The sequence below is a fragment of the Lynx canadensis genome, chromosome A3 (assembly GCF_007474595.2).
Source record: "Lynx canadensis isolate LIC74 chromosome A3, mLynCan4.pri.v2, whole genome shotgun sequence".
Taxonomy (NCBI): domain Eukaryota; kingdom Metazoa; phylum Chordata; class Mammalia; order Carnivora; family Felidae; genus Lynx; species Lynx canadensis.
The window spans coordinates 78,787,286-78,806,340 of NC_044305.1; the positions used below are offsets into that span (position 1 = coordinate 78,787,286).

General features: G+C 35.1%; 1 protein-coding gene across 1 annotated transcript in view; it reads right to left on the minus strand.

Moving 5' to 3' along the window:
* USP34 (ubiquitin specific peptidase 34) overlaps window positions 1-19,055 on the minus strand; it is a 254,353-nt gene that overhangs the window by 33,430 nt on the left and 201,868 nt on the right. Inside the window, 12 exon segments of the mRNA XM_030311792.1 lie at window positions 895-969; window positions 1,074-1,242; window positions 1,598-1,683; window positions 3,414-3,494; window positions 6,056-6,121; window positions 6,236-6,283; window positions 6,366-6,441; window positions 6,534-6,598; window positions 10,409-10,504; window positions 10,643-10,696; window positions 14,321-14,399; window positions 15,752-15,905. Of these exon segments, the coding sequence (XP_030167652.1) occupies window positions 895-969; window positions 1,074-1,242; window positions 1,598-1,683; window positions 3,414-3,494; window positions 6,056-6,121; window positions 6,236-6,283; window positions 6,366-6,441; window positions 6,534-6,598; window positions 10,409-10,504; window positions 10,643-10,696; window positions 14,321-14,399; window positions 15,752-15,905 (1,049 nt within the window).

Below are 19,055 nucleotides of genomic sequence, written 5' to 3' on the forward strand. Positions count from 1 at the left end.
ACACCATGACTATTTACACCTCACCTACGGGGATAAATCTTTTAACAATTTCTTTTTTCTTACAGGCAAGTCCCTTGGAAGATAAATCAAGATCAACTTTTATATGAGTATGATAAAACAGCATTTCCTATTTAATAAAAATGCCAGTTACACAAATTAATAGTGTTCAGATAATCCAAATAGTAAGTCTTCCAAAGAGATATGCACTTGGGCTTTGAAATGCAGGAGGCTGAAGACATTTTATGATTTAAAAAGCAAAAGAAAAGCAGTCTGAACAGGTCACAATATAGGCAGGAATTAGGTAGTAAAAGCCCATATTCTGAGAAGCATTACTGTATAATGGTTTAACAGTTTAGCTCAGGAGTCTGACCAAAGATCAAAGCCCAATTCACTGTGGTCTAAAACAAGTTAACTTCTTTAAGCCTCAAGTTCCTGATCTGTAAAACGGAGGTAACAACAGTAAAAATAGGGCACAAGCCAATGTGGTCGTCACAGACAAGACAAAGTTCATATAATACTTTCATAATTATGAATAGACCAGCTACTTAAATTTTTGGAAGATTTTACAAACTCAATAGCAAAGGGCTTAAAAATACAGCCAGCAAAAATGTTCACTGAGATGACATACGTTTGATAGGACTCCAAAACAGGTGGTGGCCACTTTGCCTAAATATATTTGCTTTGTTCCAGGGCCTTGCCAATGAAATCATTATTTGATTATTTCTTCTCTTGCTACATTCATTAAAAATATCAACCAAACTCAGACCCTTAACATTATCTAATATCAGGGCCAGAAGAGACTTTAAAGGGTTCTAATGTCTAAGGACTTTCCATGATACAAACTTGAAAACATGGACCCCTAAATCCCCCAATATGAGAGAGAACTGCACTTACATTTTCAGGCCCTTTGGTTCCCATGTAAAAATGTACCATTGTAGATATGGCTTGCAGTGAAAGCAAAAACTGACTCTAAAAATAAAAACATTGATTTAAAAATATAACATAAAAACAATGTAGTTTTAAATACTGAAAACAGGTACATAATCCCAGAAATAAATAAGATATAGCTTTACCTCTTCTTCACCCATTTTGGCAAATTCATAAAGGAAGGCAAAGTATTCTGTAAGATGTTTACTGTGAGGTTTTACACCATGTTCCATAATTAATAACAGAGTTCTCACAAATCTAGTGACACACGAACGACCACCAATATCTTCCACTGAGGCATCCATATCATCTGACCTGAAAATATAATTTAATATCTCAGAGACAGTATGAAGTCTGGGGATAGATATTCTGGAAGGAGAGATGTTTTTAAAAACCCAAATTTATCTTTCATCTTTGCAATAGACTGCAATACGAATTATAATAATTTAAGTAGGTGGATTCTAATTATTGTGTCTGGCTAACTCAATCATGAAGTTACTTGTAGACAATTTTGAAGATCAAAAATAAAAGTTTTCTCTCCTTGATCGGTATCATTACAGATTATTTTTAAATAGAAGAATCCAAATGTTTCACTGTGGATATTTAAAAATACTCTGTAGGTGGATAATTAAAAAGCTTAAAAATAAAATGTTCAAAAGGCACTTCTTACCCATCTTCCATTCCTGGTTGTAGATAAAGATGAGCATGCACAGGCCTAAGTCTCTGAATCACATGGATACACAAACGCTGAAACATCTATAAACGAAAAGTTATAACAATCTAAGAGCCAACTTTATCAGGTAATAGAGATACTAAAAAATTAACATGATTCAAAACTCTCTGCCAACCATTTCTTTTCCCCATAGATTATCTTTTGACATTCTAAAGCTCTTCTGACATCTCACCTGGACTAAAAATATAAGGTAAAGGTAGCTTAAAAATAATCACTTTTGTAATAAATGAAAAAACAACAATAAACTATACATTTCAGTAATAGAAAACACACACAAAAAACCCACAAAGCTTCATAAAAACCTCTTGATTAATGGAGATATACAGAACAGAAAACTTAGCATCCATCTCTTTAAAAGAGTGGAATAGGGAAGGATAGCTGCTTATCAGAGGTCAATGACTAGGGGAAGGAAATGTGATTTAAGTTTATCTAAAAGAAACATGGATTAAAAAGGGTTGGGATTCTCTAAATAAAATATACAAATAGCCACTAAGCACATGAAAAGATGTTCACTATCATTAAGTATTAGGGAAATGCAAACCAAAACCACAATGACATACTAACTACTTGACACACATTAGGAGAGCTAAAATCAAAAAGACAGTAACAAATGCTGAAGAAGATAGTGAAAAAAAGAAATCTCATAGATTGCTGGTGGGAACATAAACTGGTGCAGACACCATGGAAATTTTTGGTTGTTCCTAAAATATTAAACCTAGAGTGACCATATGACCCAGGAATTCCACTCCTAGGTAGATACCCAAAATAACTGAAAACATATGTCCACACAAATATTTGTACACAAATGTTCAGAGCAGCATTATTCAAAATAGCCAAGTGAAAACATCCCAAATGTTCATCAACTGCTGAATGGATAAACAATATTTAGTATATCCATTCAATGGAATACAATTTGGCAAAAAAGTACAGATACATGCTACAACATGGATAAACCTTGAAAACACTGCTAAATCAGTGACAATCATAAAAGACCACAAAATGTGTGACTCCAATTATCATTAAATAAGCAAATCCATATCATTAAGTAGGCAAATTCATAGATAAGGGGCTGTCATTAGTGGCTGAAAAGAAGCAACAGGATAAAATGGGGAGTGACTTAATAGGTATGGAGTTTCTCTTAGCAGGATTATAAAAATTAGATGATGGGTGCATAAGTCTGGGGATAGAACTACTGTATTTTACACTTTGAAAGGTTTTGATTAATTTTATGGTGTAAAAATTGTTTGTCAGTAATAAGGGAAAAGTGGCATTTTCAGATTAAATTTTCGGTTCTGTGTCATAAGTGAATATAAAATATTTACTTTTTTTTTGTCTAATTTTCCCAAAGATTTAAGGAGACACATATTGTTTCATGTGACAGTTCAAAATCTTTCACAGAAATGTAATATACTATTCATTTAATTTTTAAGGCCATTACAACACTCTACCATGGTTAGAATATCTAAGGTTCTGAAAAAGAATCAGTACAACTCAGAAAGCAGCCACAGTAGGATCTGAGAGAACAGGGAGTTAAAGCTATCTTCCTACAACCAGGAAATGTGAATGATTTTAATCACTTGGTTGGAAAGATAGTTGATTTGCTAAAAGAAGCTGATGAAACAACAGCAAAATTATTTTTTTGATAAGAGGTCAATCTTTTCAAACTACTTTTCAGTGCTGGGTTAAAATACATTCACAGGCAAATTAGAATTATTAGTTTGAAGGCTACCTGTTTTTCAAACATTTTTCTTACCTGTCTCACAATTTGATTAGGGCACTTGATTAGTATCTGCATTGGCCACCAGTCATCATCAGCCATACGGTCCAAAAACCACTGTAGAAAAATAGTGTGATATAAACATTCAACCAATACTTGTTAAATATAGGATTAAAAAAAAAAAAATCACATAAGGATTTTACTTCTAGTCAATGTTTCGATTAGTTTAAGTTCTTACCAAAACAGATTCTTTAACTGTTACAAAGTCCAAAACTCTAAAATGCCAAAAGTCACAATCAGGGTCCTCTAACTACAGAATTTCATGAATGCCATCTACATCACAGTGTACAACCTGCATCATGGCAACCTACAGCCCTTAACATAATAAAATGGAATACTATTTTCCTCTTATTTCTCACAGATGTCAGACTGCAGTTATCTTTTGTTCCTATTAATAACATGATGTATTGATTCATTTTTTTCTGTTTAAAAAGAAATTATGTTCCCTTGATAACAAAAAACACTTCTTTATGCTAAGACAATTCTCAATGATTCCCAGATATCTCTTAATCACTTAACTCCTGTAATACTGAATTTTACTGTGTGCATATACACAATTACTGACAAGTGTAGAGAATTTTAACTACACACACACACACACACACACACACACACACGTGTGTGTGTGTGTCTGTGTGTAGTGGCAACACTATATATGAAAACATGAAAGGGGTGGAGAATAGAGGAACTTGTTAACTAACACCAGGAGGATACAATCAGTCAAAACAAGCAGTAGAGAATTCTGCAGATCAAATGACAAAGTAGCAAAGAGAAAAAAAGTTATTAATGGCTACAGATGAAAGTTGATTTATGAGACAAAAGCAAAATGTAGCCTTTGTTTAAATACTACTTCAAACAAGCAAACTGAGAGAAGAAAAACATTAAAAAAAATTTTTTAATGTTTGTTTATTTGGGGGTGGGGGTAGATAGGGAGACAGAGGATCTGAAGCAGGCTCTGCACTGACAGCAGACAGCCAGATATGGGCCTCGAACTCATGAACTGAGATCATGACCTGAACCAAAGTTGGATGCTTAGACCACTGGGCTGAGCCAGGTGGTCCCAAAAAATGTTAAAAAAAATTTTTTTTAATGTTTATTTTTGACAGGGAGAGGGAGGGAGGGAGGGAGGGAGGGAGAAAGAGAGAGAGAGAGAGAGAGAGAGAGAGAGAGAGAGAGAGACCGAGCACAAGTGGGGGAGGGGCAGAGAAAGAGGGAGACAAGATCCAAAGCAGGCTCCAGGCTCTAAACTATTAGCAAAAGAGTCCGATGTGGGGCTCAAATTCACAGACAGCGAGATCATGACCTGAGCCTAAGTCCACACTCAACCAACTGAGCCACCCAGGCACTGCGAAATCAGGTTTTAGACAACTAGAGAAAAGTGAACACGAAGTGAGAATTGGATGATGTTGAGGAACCACTTCTAATTTTACTAGGAGTATGGAATCATGGTTATATATATTTTTTAAAGTTCTCATCAGAGATACATACTCAGTACTCATGGATGTGTATGATATGCTATCTGGGTTTGCTTTAAGATACCTCAAAACAGACACGAGGAAGAGATGAAAACAAAATAATGTTACTATTTGTTGAAACTGGGTGATAGGTACCCAAGAGTTCATTATCTTTCTACTTTTGTGCTCATTTTGAAATGCTCATTACAAAGTTTTAAAAAATCATGGCTTTGTATTTGTATTCTACAACAATCAGATTCTCTAATTCCACTGCTTCAAGGCATAATCAGATGAACTTATACATAAGAAAAATATCTTCAGGGCACCTGGGTGGCTAGTTGGTTGTCTGACTTCAGTTCAGGTCATGATCTTGCAGTCTGTGGGTTCAAGCCCCGCATCAGGCTCTGTGCTGACAGCTCAGAGCCTGGAGCCTTCTTCTGATCCTGTGTCTCCCTCTCTCTCTGACCCTCTCCTGCTAATGCTGTCCCTCCCTCTCTCTCTTTCTCAAAAATAAACAATTAAAAAAAGAAAAGAAAAAAAGAAAAAAAGTCTTCAACTAATTTCATCTATTGTACACTATGCTGCTATCTCCCACCTCAGGAAAATTTTAAGACTTGCATTCCTAGAAAGGCTTATATCACTTTGGGAACTAATCAAGAAATGATAAAATAACAGTAAGATGCCAATATGGTTAAGTGATCATTACTTGTGAGCAGATTATCCTTAAGGATATATTGTTACAGGGATATATTAGACCACAATATAGAAGATAAAATTGGACATAAACTGATATACTAGGATATATGCATTTTTATCTTGGAGGGGGAAGGAAGATTTTGTTGTCAACTATTGTTTTATAATATTCAAAATTAGTTAAGAAATATCTGTTATCAGTCTTCTGAATTTTCTGTATTTTTAATTCTAATACATGGGGGGAGAGGCACCCAAGGATTTTTAAATACCTTAACAATCAATTATTTAATCAGTGTAATGGATAGGACACATAAATGACAACTTCCTCAGTTGTTGAGTATTTTTAGGAACAATTTACATTGGGATCCCTATTATAAAATACAATAATTTTGCTGTAGCATCTAAGAAGAAAAGTAAATAAAACAAAAAAGTGCACATTAAATTATGCATTGTTCGTTGAATTATTCTCACCTCACAAGCTGCTTGACTATTATTAAATTGTTTGGTCAGGAGTTCAATCCACTGAAGCATTGTGGGCTAAAAAAGAAAAAGAAAGAAGTCACTTAAGGCATCTACTTCTGAGCTAAAGATCATGAAAACCAGAAGTTATCTGATAAATGACACAAAAATCTATGAAAACACAACACATACCTTTTCTTTTGAATGTATAAACGTCTCTAGGACAAAGGAAGTGCTTAACTGTAAGAAAAGATTAAGCAAAAAATATTTAATTATCTTAAAGTAGTCAATTTTGAAAAACTATCTAAGGCTTATAGATTACCTTTGCTGTCATTAGGGAAACAGCTTTAGGATCTGGTAATGTACTGGGAATACAACTACATAACTGCCACATAAACCTAGAATTAAAAAAAAAGTTAAGTTACATTTCTTACAGAAGATTTGTTTTAAATGTGTAACAAAAATCTATTACTAAATTTACAAAACTTACCCAAAATATGTATGTTCGAAAATGTTTTTGTCTTGAAGAAACTGCATGTTATCATGCCAAATCCACTGAAGTAAAAGAAAATGTTAACATTACGTATCAGAAAGCATTTGCTTCATTACATTTTACTAGTATTTTTATTAGACAAAAAAAGATTTGCTCTAAAAGAAACAAAAAAAGCAAAAATTACAGGCACTTAAAATTCATGTTGATTTTTTTCTGGGTATACAAGAATATGAAAATGGCTACTAAGCCTGCTCCAATGTTATCATTCTGTATCTGGCTACCTCAAGCAATTAGTTTTTTAAAAATGCAATTATACAGACTGTGAAAGGAAGAACTCTGAAATATCATTTGTCTCAAGAGCAAATATATAAATGAATAAAATTATGTCATGTTTTGATAAAAACAGGTTATGAGAAAGGTTTATGTTCGAAAACTGGCAAAATAAAAACAATTCAGGTTGGCTGACTTAAGAGGTGATTTCCTGGCTTATTCTGTAACAATTATGAAAAATAATTATTTCTGACATGAGCCTTTAGAGTAACTTCTCTGCTCACTTTGGTTTTTGTGTTCCTTTAACTCTGTGAATACCCTAAACATGCTCTGAGTTGTTGTTAGTTCCATAAAGTTATTTTTATCTGGAACATATTTATGTTGATTACTGACATTTCTGCCTGTGTTGATCCTTCCTAAAGATTTTCAACTACCTCTACTTGCTTCCCAGCCCACTACTCTAGTCTAGAACCAGCTCTTAGAATTATGTATTAGGGCTCCTGCTCCACATTGATGCAGACCTAGTCACTGAATGGTTTGCTTCCGAGTTCTTGGTACTCTAGCATTTCTATGCACACAGCTTTCTAGAAAGCTGTAGCTTCAAGAAAACTTTGGCAGCATTCAACCATCAATGCTTTTTCACAGCAATGGAGCTCCATTCCCAGCTTTCAACTTCTAGCCACGAGCTCGGCTCTAGATCTTCTGTTATAATTTTTGTCCCCTTTACCCCAAAAGAGCTAAAGGGGACCCTAGAGCCTGGTAGTCCTGTTTTTCCACCAGACTCAGTGCTTTTGTATCTGTTCCATTTCTGTCCTACAGAAATATTCACCCTATTTTTTGACAATCCTTTTTATGTTTTAACAATACAACATATGTGGAGCAATCTGGGTGTGTCTAAGTGTGAAATTACTTCACTACAATGATCAGATTTTTCCCAGGTATTTTCTATATCCCATTCAATTTCATCTTGGCTCACATTTCCTTGAACTTACTAATCATCACAGTCTCAGAGATCATCTTTCAGCTCCTAAAACATGCCAATAAACTCTTTCTTTCCTAAGGGAATTTGTACATAATCTACTCTTTGCTTGGAGTAATCTTCACATGATTAACTCTTTGCTACCTTTCAAGTCTCAGCTTAAGGTTAATCTGAAGCATTTCCAAATCACTTCCCCCAGCAATTCAAATCAACTACTCTTTCTGGGCATTTTGTTTTATCCATAATAGTCATTATATAATGTTTGTTTACTTAATAAATTTTATAGCTCTAAATTTTCAATTTACTCTTTGGGAAAGTCTGCTACTAGCTATATTTTAACTGTACAAATTTAAAAGACCAGATTCTAGTTTTTACCTAAAATCTATGTTAATATTAAGTAACAGTATTATATTTTAATATTTTCAGTAAAATGTATATGCAAGCAAACTCATTTTAAATTAATAAGCTAAAGCAATGCCAGGAAAAAAGGGTTGGCTTAGATGTGCAATCAAGAATATTTTGATGTAGTTTATTTTTCTTGTGTTGGTAGAGCAAAAGGATGGATTTCCTTTTGTCACCACATAAATCAGTGGTTCTCAAAGAATGGTTGAGAGAGCTGTGGAGTACCTGTGACCATTTTAGGGTATATGTAAGATCTACACCATTTTTTTAGTAATATGATGATGCTATCTGCCTTTTTTTAAGCTCTCATTCTTTTTTGAGCATAGAATGAAGTTTCCCAGAGGCTAAATGATGAATGAGATCACAACAGAGCAAATGCAAAAAGCTATTATGAGACTCTAGCTGTCAACTATTAAATCAGATATTAAAAAGATTTGCCAACATGTAAAACAGGGTTTTGTTCTGAAAAATATTTTTTAATAAAATGTTATTTATATTAGGATGTCACAAGTTTATTTGATATTTTTAAATAAATTAATGTAAATTTTAAAATTGTTTTAATTTCTATATAGTAAGTATTGACAGATATAAGCACCACATTAAAACTAGTATTTTAAAAAACTTTAAGGTTCTCAATATTTAAAAGAAAAAAATTTTTTTAATTAGTTTTATTTCTGAGAGGCAGAGAGAGACCGAGCATGTGTGGGGGAGGGGCAGAGAGAGAGGGAGACACAGAATTGACGCAGGCTCCAGGCTCTGAGCTGTCAGCACAGAGCCAGAAGCGGGGCCGAACTCTGGAACCGTGAGATCATGATCTGAGATGAAGTCGGACCCAACTGAACCACCTAGGTGTCCCAGGTTCTCAATATTTTTTAAGAATATAAAAGTTCTGAGAATAGGAAGTTTCAGAACCGTTGATGTAAACAAAATACATCTTTTTTAAAAAATGTTTCATTTTCAGGCTCAGGTCATGATCTCACAGTTTGTGGAGCTTGAACCCTGCGTCGGGTTCTGCACTGAAAGCTCAGAGCCTGGAGTCCGTTTTGAATTCTGTGTCTCCCTCTCTCCTTGCCCCTGCCCCGCTCATGCTCTCTCTTTCCTTCAAAAACAAACAAATGTTAAAAAAAAATGTTAAATGTTTCATTTTTATTTTTGAGAGACAGAAAGAGAGAGAGAAGCAAGTGAGAGAGGAACAGAGAGAGGGAGACACAGAATCCAAAGCAAGCTCCAGGCTCTGAGCTGTCAGCACAGAGCCTGATGTGGGGCTCAAACTCATGAACTGTGAAATCATGACCTGAGACGAAGTTGGATGCTTAACTACTGAGCCACCCAGATGCCCCAACAAAATACATCTTTAAGGTTTCAGTTAAAATTTCATTTTACTTCACAAGTGGGCTGGGTTGTCATTAAATACTGTTGGGTCCTTATCTAGAATAAGAAATCTAATGAAGCACCTAATTTTGCTGGTAAATCCAATTCAAAGGTTTAAAAGATGTGGATGTTCTTGTGTTTTTATCAGTAATATTATGGGTAGGCAAGACACCTGTTAAGATTATTTGGGGGAAAAAATTCCACTTGGTTTTAAGACATGACCGCAACAGCACAAATATTAACCAATAAATAGTAAAAGCTGAACTGTTTAGATGGAAGATTACATTTTTACCAGGTATACCTTTTTGAAGATTTATATTTTGTACTTTCAGCTGAGTTTATTACATTGACACAACACACACAGAGGTGTGAATGTATTTTATAACTCTTAAGACGTTAAAGTAACACTACCACTTATTACATTATAAAACAAAGAAAACCTCAATACTACAATCAAGACACATTTTAAAGCATTTGATAGTATTTTAAGTGCATTTCAAATATATGGTACATTTATATGTAACATGAAGCAAAGAAGGAACGAACACCAATCACCCAATCCATTACCACACATACAAGTTACTTATGAGCTTGCCCCAATTCCATCAACTATTTTACCTGTCTTATTCTTATTTTTCTTTAATATTACTAATTATTTCCACTCACTTTAATCTCATTCACTTCACATGCATCTGTCATATATCAGTATTACCAAGACTATCTATAAACACTGTTAAATCCATCCCAGATTACAAATCCTAACATTGCCATAGCCTGCTCTTGGAGTTCTATTACTTGCATAAATTCTTGACATGCTTGTAAACTGCTGTTTAAGTTAAATTAACTATACCTCTAGTAACTCTGACGAAACATCAAATTTGAATTCTTTGCCATTTTCTTCCTCTGGTTCCATACGTTTGTAAAACAGCATATAAGCACTATGTGTCTTTAAGGGGCCAAAAAAAAAAAAAAAAAAAGGATGAAAAAATAAGTATATTTTCAATTTGACCAAGTTTAACTATAAAATTAGATAACATGGAAGAAAGAAAACTATGTAAAATGATATATGCAAAGAAATGATTACCTTTTCAAAGGAGAAATCCATAAATTTATCTGTAACAGAATCATAGGTCTTGGTCTGTTTAAAAAAATAAAAGTTTTGCTACTTTAAAAGACAATATTTCAGCTTATATTTATCTCAGTTGTATTTATATATAAAATATTTCATAAATACCTATTTTATTCTTTATAGTAACTTTGTAAATAGTGTTCAAATAGTACTACATCATAAAAATCCTTGACAAAAGTTTTTGGCTAAAAGTATAGTCGACCTTTGAATAACACAGGCTTGAACTGCACAGGTCCACTTAAAGGCAGATTTTTTTTTTTTTCCCAATAAATACAGTACAGTGCTGTAAATTTATTTTTGTTATGATTTTCTTCATATCATTTTCTTTTCTCTAGCTTTATTGTAAGAATACAGTATTCCTATCAAAATAACACCAGCATTCTTCAGAGCTAGAACAAATAATCCTAAAATCTGTATGGAACCAGAAAGATACCAAATAGCCAAAGCAACCTTGGAAAAGAAAACCAAAGCAGGAGGCATCACAATCCCGGACTTCAAGCTGTATTACAAAGCTGTAATAATGGGGGCCCTGGGTGGCTCAGTCGGTTGAGTGTCTGACTTCAGCTCAGGTCATGATCTCACAGTTCGTGGGTTCGAGCCCTGTGTCGGGCTCTGTGCTAACGGATCAGAGCCTGGAGCCTGCGTCGATTCTATGTCTCCCTCTCTCTCTGCCCCTCCTCTGCTCACACTCTCTCTCTCTCAAAAATAAGTAAACATAAGAAATAAAAATAAAACATAAAAAACAAAGCTGTAATCATCAAGACAGTATGGTACTGGCATAAGAACAGACACTCAGATCAATGGAACAGAATAGAGAACCCAGAAATGGACCCACAAACGTATGGCCAACTAATCTTTGACAAACCAGGAAAGAATATCCAATGGAATAAAGACAGTAAAGACAGTCTCTTCAGCAAGTGGTGCTGGGAAAACTGGACAGCGACATGCAGAAAAATGAACCTGGACCACTTTCTTACACCATACACAAAAATAAACTCACAGTGGATGAAAGACCTAAATGTAAGACAGGAAGCCATCAAAATCCTCGAGGAGAAAGCAGGCAAAAACCTCTCTGATCTTGGCTGCAGCAACTTCCTACTCAATACCTCTCCAGAGGCAAGGGAAACAAAAGCATAAAAAACTATCGGGACCTCATTAAATAAAAAGCTTCCCCACAGTGAAGGAAACAATCAGCAAAAGAAAAAGGCAACTGACAGAATGGGAGAAAATATTTTCAAATGATGTTATCAAATAAAGGGTTGGTTAGTATCCAAAATCTATAAAGAATTTACCAAACTCAACACCCAAAAAACAAATAATCCAGTGAAGAAATGGGCAAAAGACATGAAGACATTTCTCCACAGAAGACATCCACATGGCCAACTGACACATGAAAAAATGCTCAACATCACTCATCATCAGAGAAATACAAATCAAAACCACAATGAGATACCACCTCCCACCTGTCAGAAAGGCTAACATTAACAACTCAGGCAACAACAGATGTTGGTGAGGATGCTGAGAGAGAGGATCTCTTCTACACTGCTGATGGGAATGCAAACTGGTGCAGCCACTCTGGAAAACAGCATGGAGGTCCCTCAAAAAATTAAAAATAGAATTACCCTACATCCTAGCAATTGCACTACTAGGTATTTATCCAAGGGATACAGGTACGCTGTTTCAAAGAGGCACATGCACCCCAATATTTATAGCAGTACTATCAATAGCCAAAGTATGAAAGAGTCCAAATGTCCATCAATAGATGAATGGATAAAGAAGAGGTGGTGTGTATGCATATATGTATAATGGAGTATTACTCGGCAATCAAAAAGAATGAAATCTTGCCATTTGCAACTACGTGGATGGAAATGGAGGGTATTATGCTAAGAGAAATCAGTCAGTCAGAAAGACAAACATCATATGACTTCATTCATATGAGGACTTTAAGACACAGAACAGATGAACACAAGGGAAGGGAAGCAAAAATAAGATAAGAACAGGGAAGGGGACAAAACATAAGAGACTCTTAAATATGGAGAACAAAAAGGGTTACTGGAGAGGCTGTGGGAGGGAGGGGGGATGGGCTAAATTGGTAAGGGGTATTAACGAATCTACCCCTGAAGTCATTGTTGCACTATATGCTAAGTAACTTGGATATAAATTTTAAAATTAATTATTAAAAAAAAGAATATAGTACATAATGTGTAACATACAAACTATGTATTAACTGAGTATTTATGTTATCAATAAGGCCTTTTTTTTCTAATTTTTTAAAATGTTTGTTCTAGAGAGAGAGAGAGAGAGAGAGAGAGCGAGTGCGAGTGCACGTGCGCATGGCAGAGAGAGAGAGGGAGTCACAGAATCCGAAGCAGGCTCCAGGCTCCAAGCTGTCAGCACAGAGCCCAACACAGGGCTTGAACTCATGAACCGTGAGAACATGACCTGAGTTGAAGTTGGATGTTTAACCGAATGAGCCACCCAGGCGTGCCCAATAAGGCTTCTGAGCAACAGACAAGTTATACTTGGATTTTTGACTGTGTGGGGGGCTGGCACCTTTAACCCCCACATTATTCAAGGGTCAACTACACCTGAAAATATTCAAAACATTTTTAAAGATACTTTACCATAATGTATATAAAGTTAAGAAAATGTACTTGCAATTTAAAAACTACATTTTAAGAGAACTTTGCTAAGTGTACTTGTTTTTCTTTTTCTTCTTTTTTTTTTTTTTGAGGAAATATTTTACAAATAACATTTAGAGATGCAGTCAGTTTAATGATGGCATCAGGAACTCATTATTTACATCCTCCTTCTATCCATTTCTGAAGTGTTAGCAATTTGCCTACTTCCTCTTTTCTATTAATAGTAGTATGTAAGTGCAACAAAGAGCATTAAAATCCAGAATGTGAACAGTGATTTCACAATACACATGGCTATTAAAGTGAAAAATAACTTTAAGTGGGCTTATCTGTGAAATGGGAATGACTAACGCTGGTCTTTTGAGAATCAAAACAGTATTTTAACAGTTTTCAGAAAATTGATACTTGGATAAAATGCCTATTTTATTGTAATTGTTATATTATAATTAAACACTAGTATTCCAACCTAATTGTCTTTTCTCATGTCTTAGCGATAATAACATAACAGGTAAGATATTTTTTGTGTATCCTGTCAATAGTAATAATCAGGTTGCTGCTGCCATTACAAAAAAGTACTGAAAGAATACTTCTTCGAAGCTCAGCTCAAGCCAATGTCCTTGACAAAGATTTTTCATATTATGTCCATAAAGAGTAATTTCTTTTTGCTTGAATCCCAAAGCATTCAAGTGAACAACTTCTTCCATCATAATGTTTCACAGCAATGTAATTCAATTCCTATACTACTATTTAAATTTTCAATTTTAAGTCTTAACCTTCTTAATTAGTTGAAGGCAGAAATAGTCTTTTAAAAGGTATTTCCCAGTGCCTGGTATCTATTCCAAATAGTCTCGACTTCAATAAGCAACAACAGAATAAATTTTAGTTTTAATCATAGCAATTAAAAGAAAGTTTAGTGATTCTACTACTGGATTTTATAATCCTGCGTAACACATGAAAAGTCACAAAACATTTATAATTTCTGAATAAAACTCACCGTCATCTCCCCGCCAAAACATTCAGAGGCCAGTTGAGCAGAATCAAAAGGTTTTACCTCAGCATCATTAAAAAGATACCTAAAACAGAGCATATAGTGTTGACCAAGTATATATGTACTGAGTATCTCTGTATTATACCTATTTAAAAAATATTTACATTACATAGTGACAAATTACAAGAAGTAATCAAACTTTTTTTTGTGATCCAACTATTTTTAACATGAAGTAAATAAATTCTATGTTCTTGTTTTGACAACGCTAATCTACTAAAAACTAGAATATAATTGTACAAATCTTAACTGTCCTAAAATCCAATAAACGCATTTATAAAAAACTAGGGGTAACAAAAGAGTTCATAAAAACAAATAACAAGTTTGCATTAATAGAATATGTAAAGCTACCAGACAGAAAAGATTAAGAGATGGGAGAGCTTCCAAAAATAAAGACGCCATTTTAAAATTTATTATCAAAATGGATCCCAAATATGGAATTATATTCAAATGGGCAAACAAGGTAAGATAGCATGGACATGACAGTTTAAAGAGTTGAACCAAACTATTCTGCTAACTGCAGATTAATTTACCAATGTACATTTTGTTCAAAGCAATATTCCCAACAGTAGAACAGTGCCTACTGTTGATATAGCCACTATACTTGAGACTCTACCTAACAATATCTAAATAGCAAAAAACAGCTATTAAGCACTGATTTAATGACTTCCAACCATTACCTTGATAAAAGTTGCTAAAAAAAAAATGTACGGGTTGGAAGGGGAAAAGTAAGGTGGACAGAGTGGAGCATTCAGGCAACTTCGAATTGGCGTATACAAGGACTCTGAAGCCACCTTATAGAAAACATTCAGCAGGGGCACCTGGGTGGCGCAGTCGGTTAAGCGTCCGACTTCAGCCAGGTCACGATCTCGCGGTCCGTGAGTTCGAGCCCCGCGTCAGGCTCTGGGCTGATGGCCCAGAGCCTGGAGCCTGTTTCCGATTCTGTGTCTCCCTCTCTCTCTGCCCCTCCCCCGTTCATGCTCTGTCTCTCTCTGTCCCAAAAATAAATAAACGTTGAAAAAAAAAAAAATTTAATAAAAAAAAAAAAAAAAAAAAGAAAACATTCAGCAAACAACTCTTGAATGAGTGAATAAAGAGAAGATTCGGAAGGTACAATATTGTCTATGAATCTAAAGCTGTGTATAAAACCGTGGATATTCATTTGTCTCAGGACACCATCATCAAGTTCTCAAAAGAAGTTTAAGAACAATTGATTTTTATCATCTTATGAAAGTTACTTTCACTTAACATTTCCTAATTTTATAGAAAGTTTTTAGAAAAATAAAATCAGGAAACATATGAAGCAAAACCAATCACAAGTTTAAACTTTAAAAACAGGAAAAAGAATTTAATCCCAAGAATAAAATATTTAAAACTCACCATTTATTGTTTTTATAAGCATGTGGATTGACTATATCTCTGATGAAGCTATAATAGTGCCCACCATCTGCTGTTCCTGTATGAACAGTTACTCCTATTAAGTCATACTCATAGCTCTCTGTATCTTTTGAATGATCACTGACTTCCTTAAAACCTGAAATGATTTACATAAGATAATGGTAATAATTCTGAATACTGCACAGTGACACCTTAGAATCACTTTACGTAATATATACAGAAAAAGGCACAGATACATTATGTATTATAACAGGTACAAATATTTGCTAATCATTCCCCATTCATAGTCTACAATTTCAAGGAACATTTACACAAATCACTTGGAAAAACAACCATGTGTTACTGCATGACTATGGGCAACCTCAACATAATGTAGAAATGTAAAATATGTTTTTTGTCTAATCTTGTTCCTTTTGAAACAGCAGAATACAAAATTTTTCATTCATCTTATTAGGAGCAAGCAAATACAAGATCTGAAAAGGCATTAAGATACTTATGTCTCTTAATGTCAAGTTACAGTTTATCATTTTGTATTAGGAGACAGAAAATAAAAGACATGCTTTCTGTCGCTAAAGATTTAAATCTGAAAGGGATAAAAGATACTATGGAAAAATTACAGAATAATCTAGTAAATTCAAAGATTTATCATCTGTATTCTCAGCATCCTTTAGAAAGGGAAAAGTATCATCAGAAACAAGTGAGTGAAAGCAGATTAAGTTAACTTGAGAGCATAGTCTAAACTGGAAAGAGAGTAGTAACTGTGGAGGGAAGGAAATAGCTAACAGTGTCAAAGTAGCAGCCGAGAAGTTTGGATGTGCTAGGTAGGATCCCACTCTGAACCCATCACTTGTGGCCTAAAAAAATCCTTCATCTTGGCATAAATTTCTGCTACTTCTACACATGGAAGCATCATGAAAAATACCAGTAAGTATAATAACTTGGCAGTCTCACTATAATTTTTGAAATGGTTTGAAAAGAGTTCTAAACAGTAGGATGTATATATACAACACCTACTTCTTAACTTCGTCTGTAAAGTATTTTCAAAGTTAATCATCTTCTTCTGGCTCATTTTCTGCAACTTCTAAACATATTCAAATTCTTTTTTAATTTTTAAAATGTTTACTCATTTTTTGAGAGAAAGAGAAAGAAAGAGCACAAGTGGGGGGACGGGTAGAGAGAGAGACACACACACACACACAGAAACCAAAGCAGGCTCTAGGCTCTGAGCTTGTTAGCGCAGAGTCCAATGTGGAGCTAGAACCCACAAACTGCGAGATCTCGACCTGAGCTGAAGTTGGAAGCTTAACTGATTGAGCCACCCAAGCACCCCTAAACATATTCAAATTCTGAACTCCATACTCCTCTACAGCTACAGTCACCAATCTCTCTTCTCTCTTCAAAGAAAGAGCACATTCTTCTCTTAAAGAACAGCCTACCCTCATTGTCTATGCTTCTCATATACCATTTGGTAAAACATTTACTGAATGTTCAAGTGCCAGGCAATGGAGTATAAAGATTAAAAACACAGTTCTCTTTCTCAAATCGTAAAATACAGTGGCTTCTTCACACCTTAAAATTTTTAATCGGTAGAACTTTTTATACAAAGAAAACACTGCCAGATCGCTATTATGTAAAACAGAACTTCTCCATCTAAAGAATGCAAAGACAAGAGTTCTCTGCTTTTTTCTCTCACCTGTTTGTGCTCCTTGAGGCACATAAACCTAAGTTTGAAAATCACTGGTCTTATAAAAGCAGTAATAATTTGGAGGTAACTAGATATGAACCAAGTGTCATCTTTAACTCATTGCAATCTGCCTCTCTATTGTAATTCCCAAATGAAAATGCTATGATAAAGATAACCAATGACTTTACATGTTTTCAGTTATGTTCTTACTGAACTATTCCTTTTCTTTAGCATTCAATACTTCTGACCACATTCCCTTTTTCTTGAGATCTTGAAATACTGACCCCACTATTCACCTAGCTGATCAAGCCACAAACCTGAGTCATTCTTGACTTTTCTCCCTCCCTCTAGTAGCAGACTAAAATGTAAGCTTCAAAGGGACAAAAAACTTATTTATTTATTTATTTATTTATTTACTTACTTACTTACTTACTTACATGTTTATTTTTTGAGAGAGACAAAGTGTGAGTGGTGGAGATGGAGACAGAGACAGAGACAGAGAGGGAGAGAGAATCTTAACCTAGCTCCACGCTCAGTGTAGAACCCGACACAGGGCTCAATCCCACCACCCTGGGATCATAACCTGAGCCAAGATCAAAATCAAGAGCTGGACACTGAACCAGGTATCCCGACCTTGCTCTTTATTGTCATTCTACTGCCATCACTATGAGAGTAAGTTACACAGTAGATAGATATTCAGTAACTTTGTTAGATTCATTTATTCATTCAATCATCAAATTCTATTAACTCTCCATGTACACTTGCTCATCAAGCTACCACCTTCCTTGTGGTTTATCAGAATGGCCTCCCTACATCCCTTTCATCATCCTCTAATTCATTTATTTCTATTGCTGTAGTCAGAATAACCTTTTCCAGACCCACCTGGTCATCTCAGTTCCCTACTTAAAATGTTCCAAAGGTTTCACATTAAAAAAAGAGAGAGAGAGAGAGAGAGACAGAGGGTGAGAGAGAGGGAAAGAGGGAGGGAGGGAGGGAGCGAGGGAGGGAGGGAGGGAAGGGGAGAGGGAGAGAAATAAGAGAGAGAGAGATTAAAATTATTAGGGTGTCTAGTGGCTCAGCCAGTTGAACATCTGACTCTTGATTTCAGCTGAGGTAGTAATCCCAGGGTTGTGGGATATTGCCCCACATCAGGGTCTATGCTGAGCGTGGAGCCTGCTGAAGATTCTCTTGCTCTCCCTCTGCCCCTCTCCCCAGCTTGCCTCTGCTTTTTCTACTTTAAAAAAAAAAAAAAAAAAAAAAAAAAAAAAAAAAAGACCTGGCCTACAAACAAAATGATCTGGTCACTGCCTTTTGTCCATCTTATCAACTCCACCCCCACCTCCTACCCACCTAAAGAGATTAGCCATTCCTCTCAATCTAGTCCTTACTCAGTCTCTACTTCAACGTTACCTTGGTGAAAGCCATCTCTGATTCCGCTAGATATGAGATACATTCACCATCCTATCTGATGACACATTCTGTTGTAATTTCTTTTAACTTTATTTTTTGAGAGAGAACAAACACACACATGCAAGCAGGGGAGGGGCAGCGAGAGAGGGGTGAGGAGACAGAGAATCCCAAGCAGGCTCCACAATGGCAGCG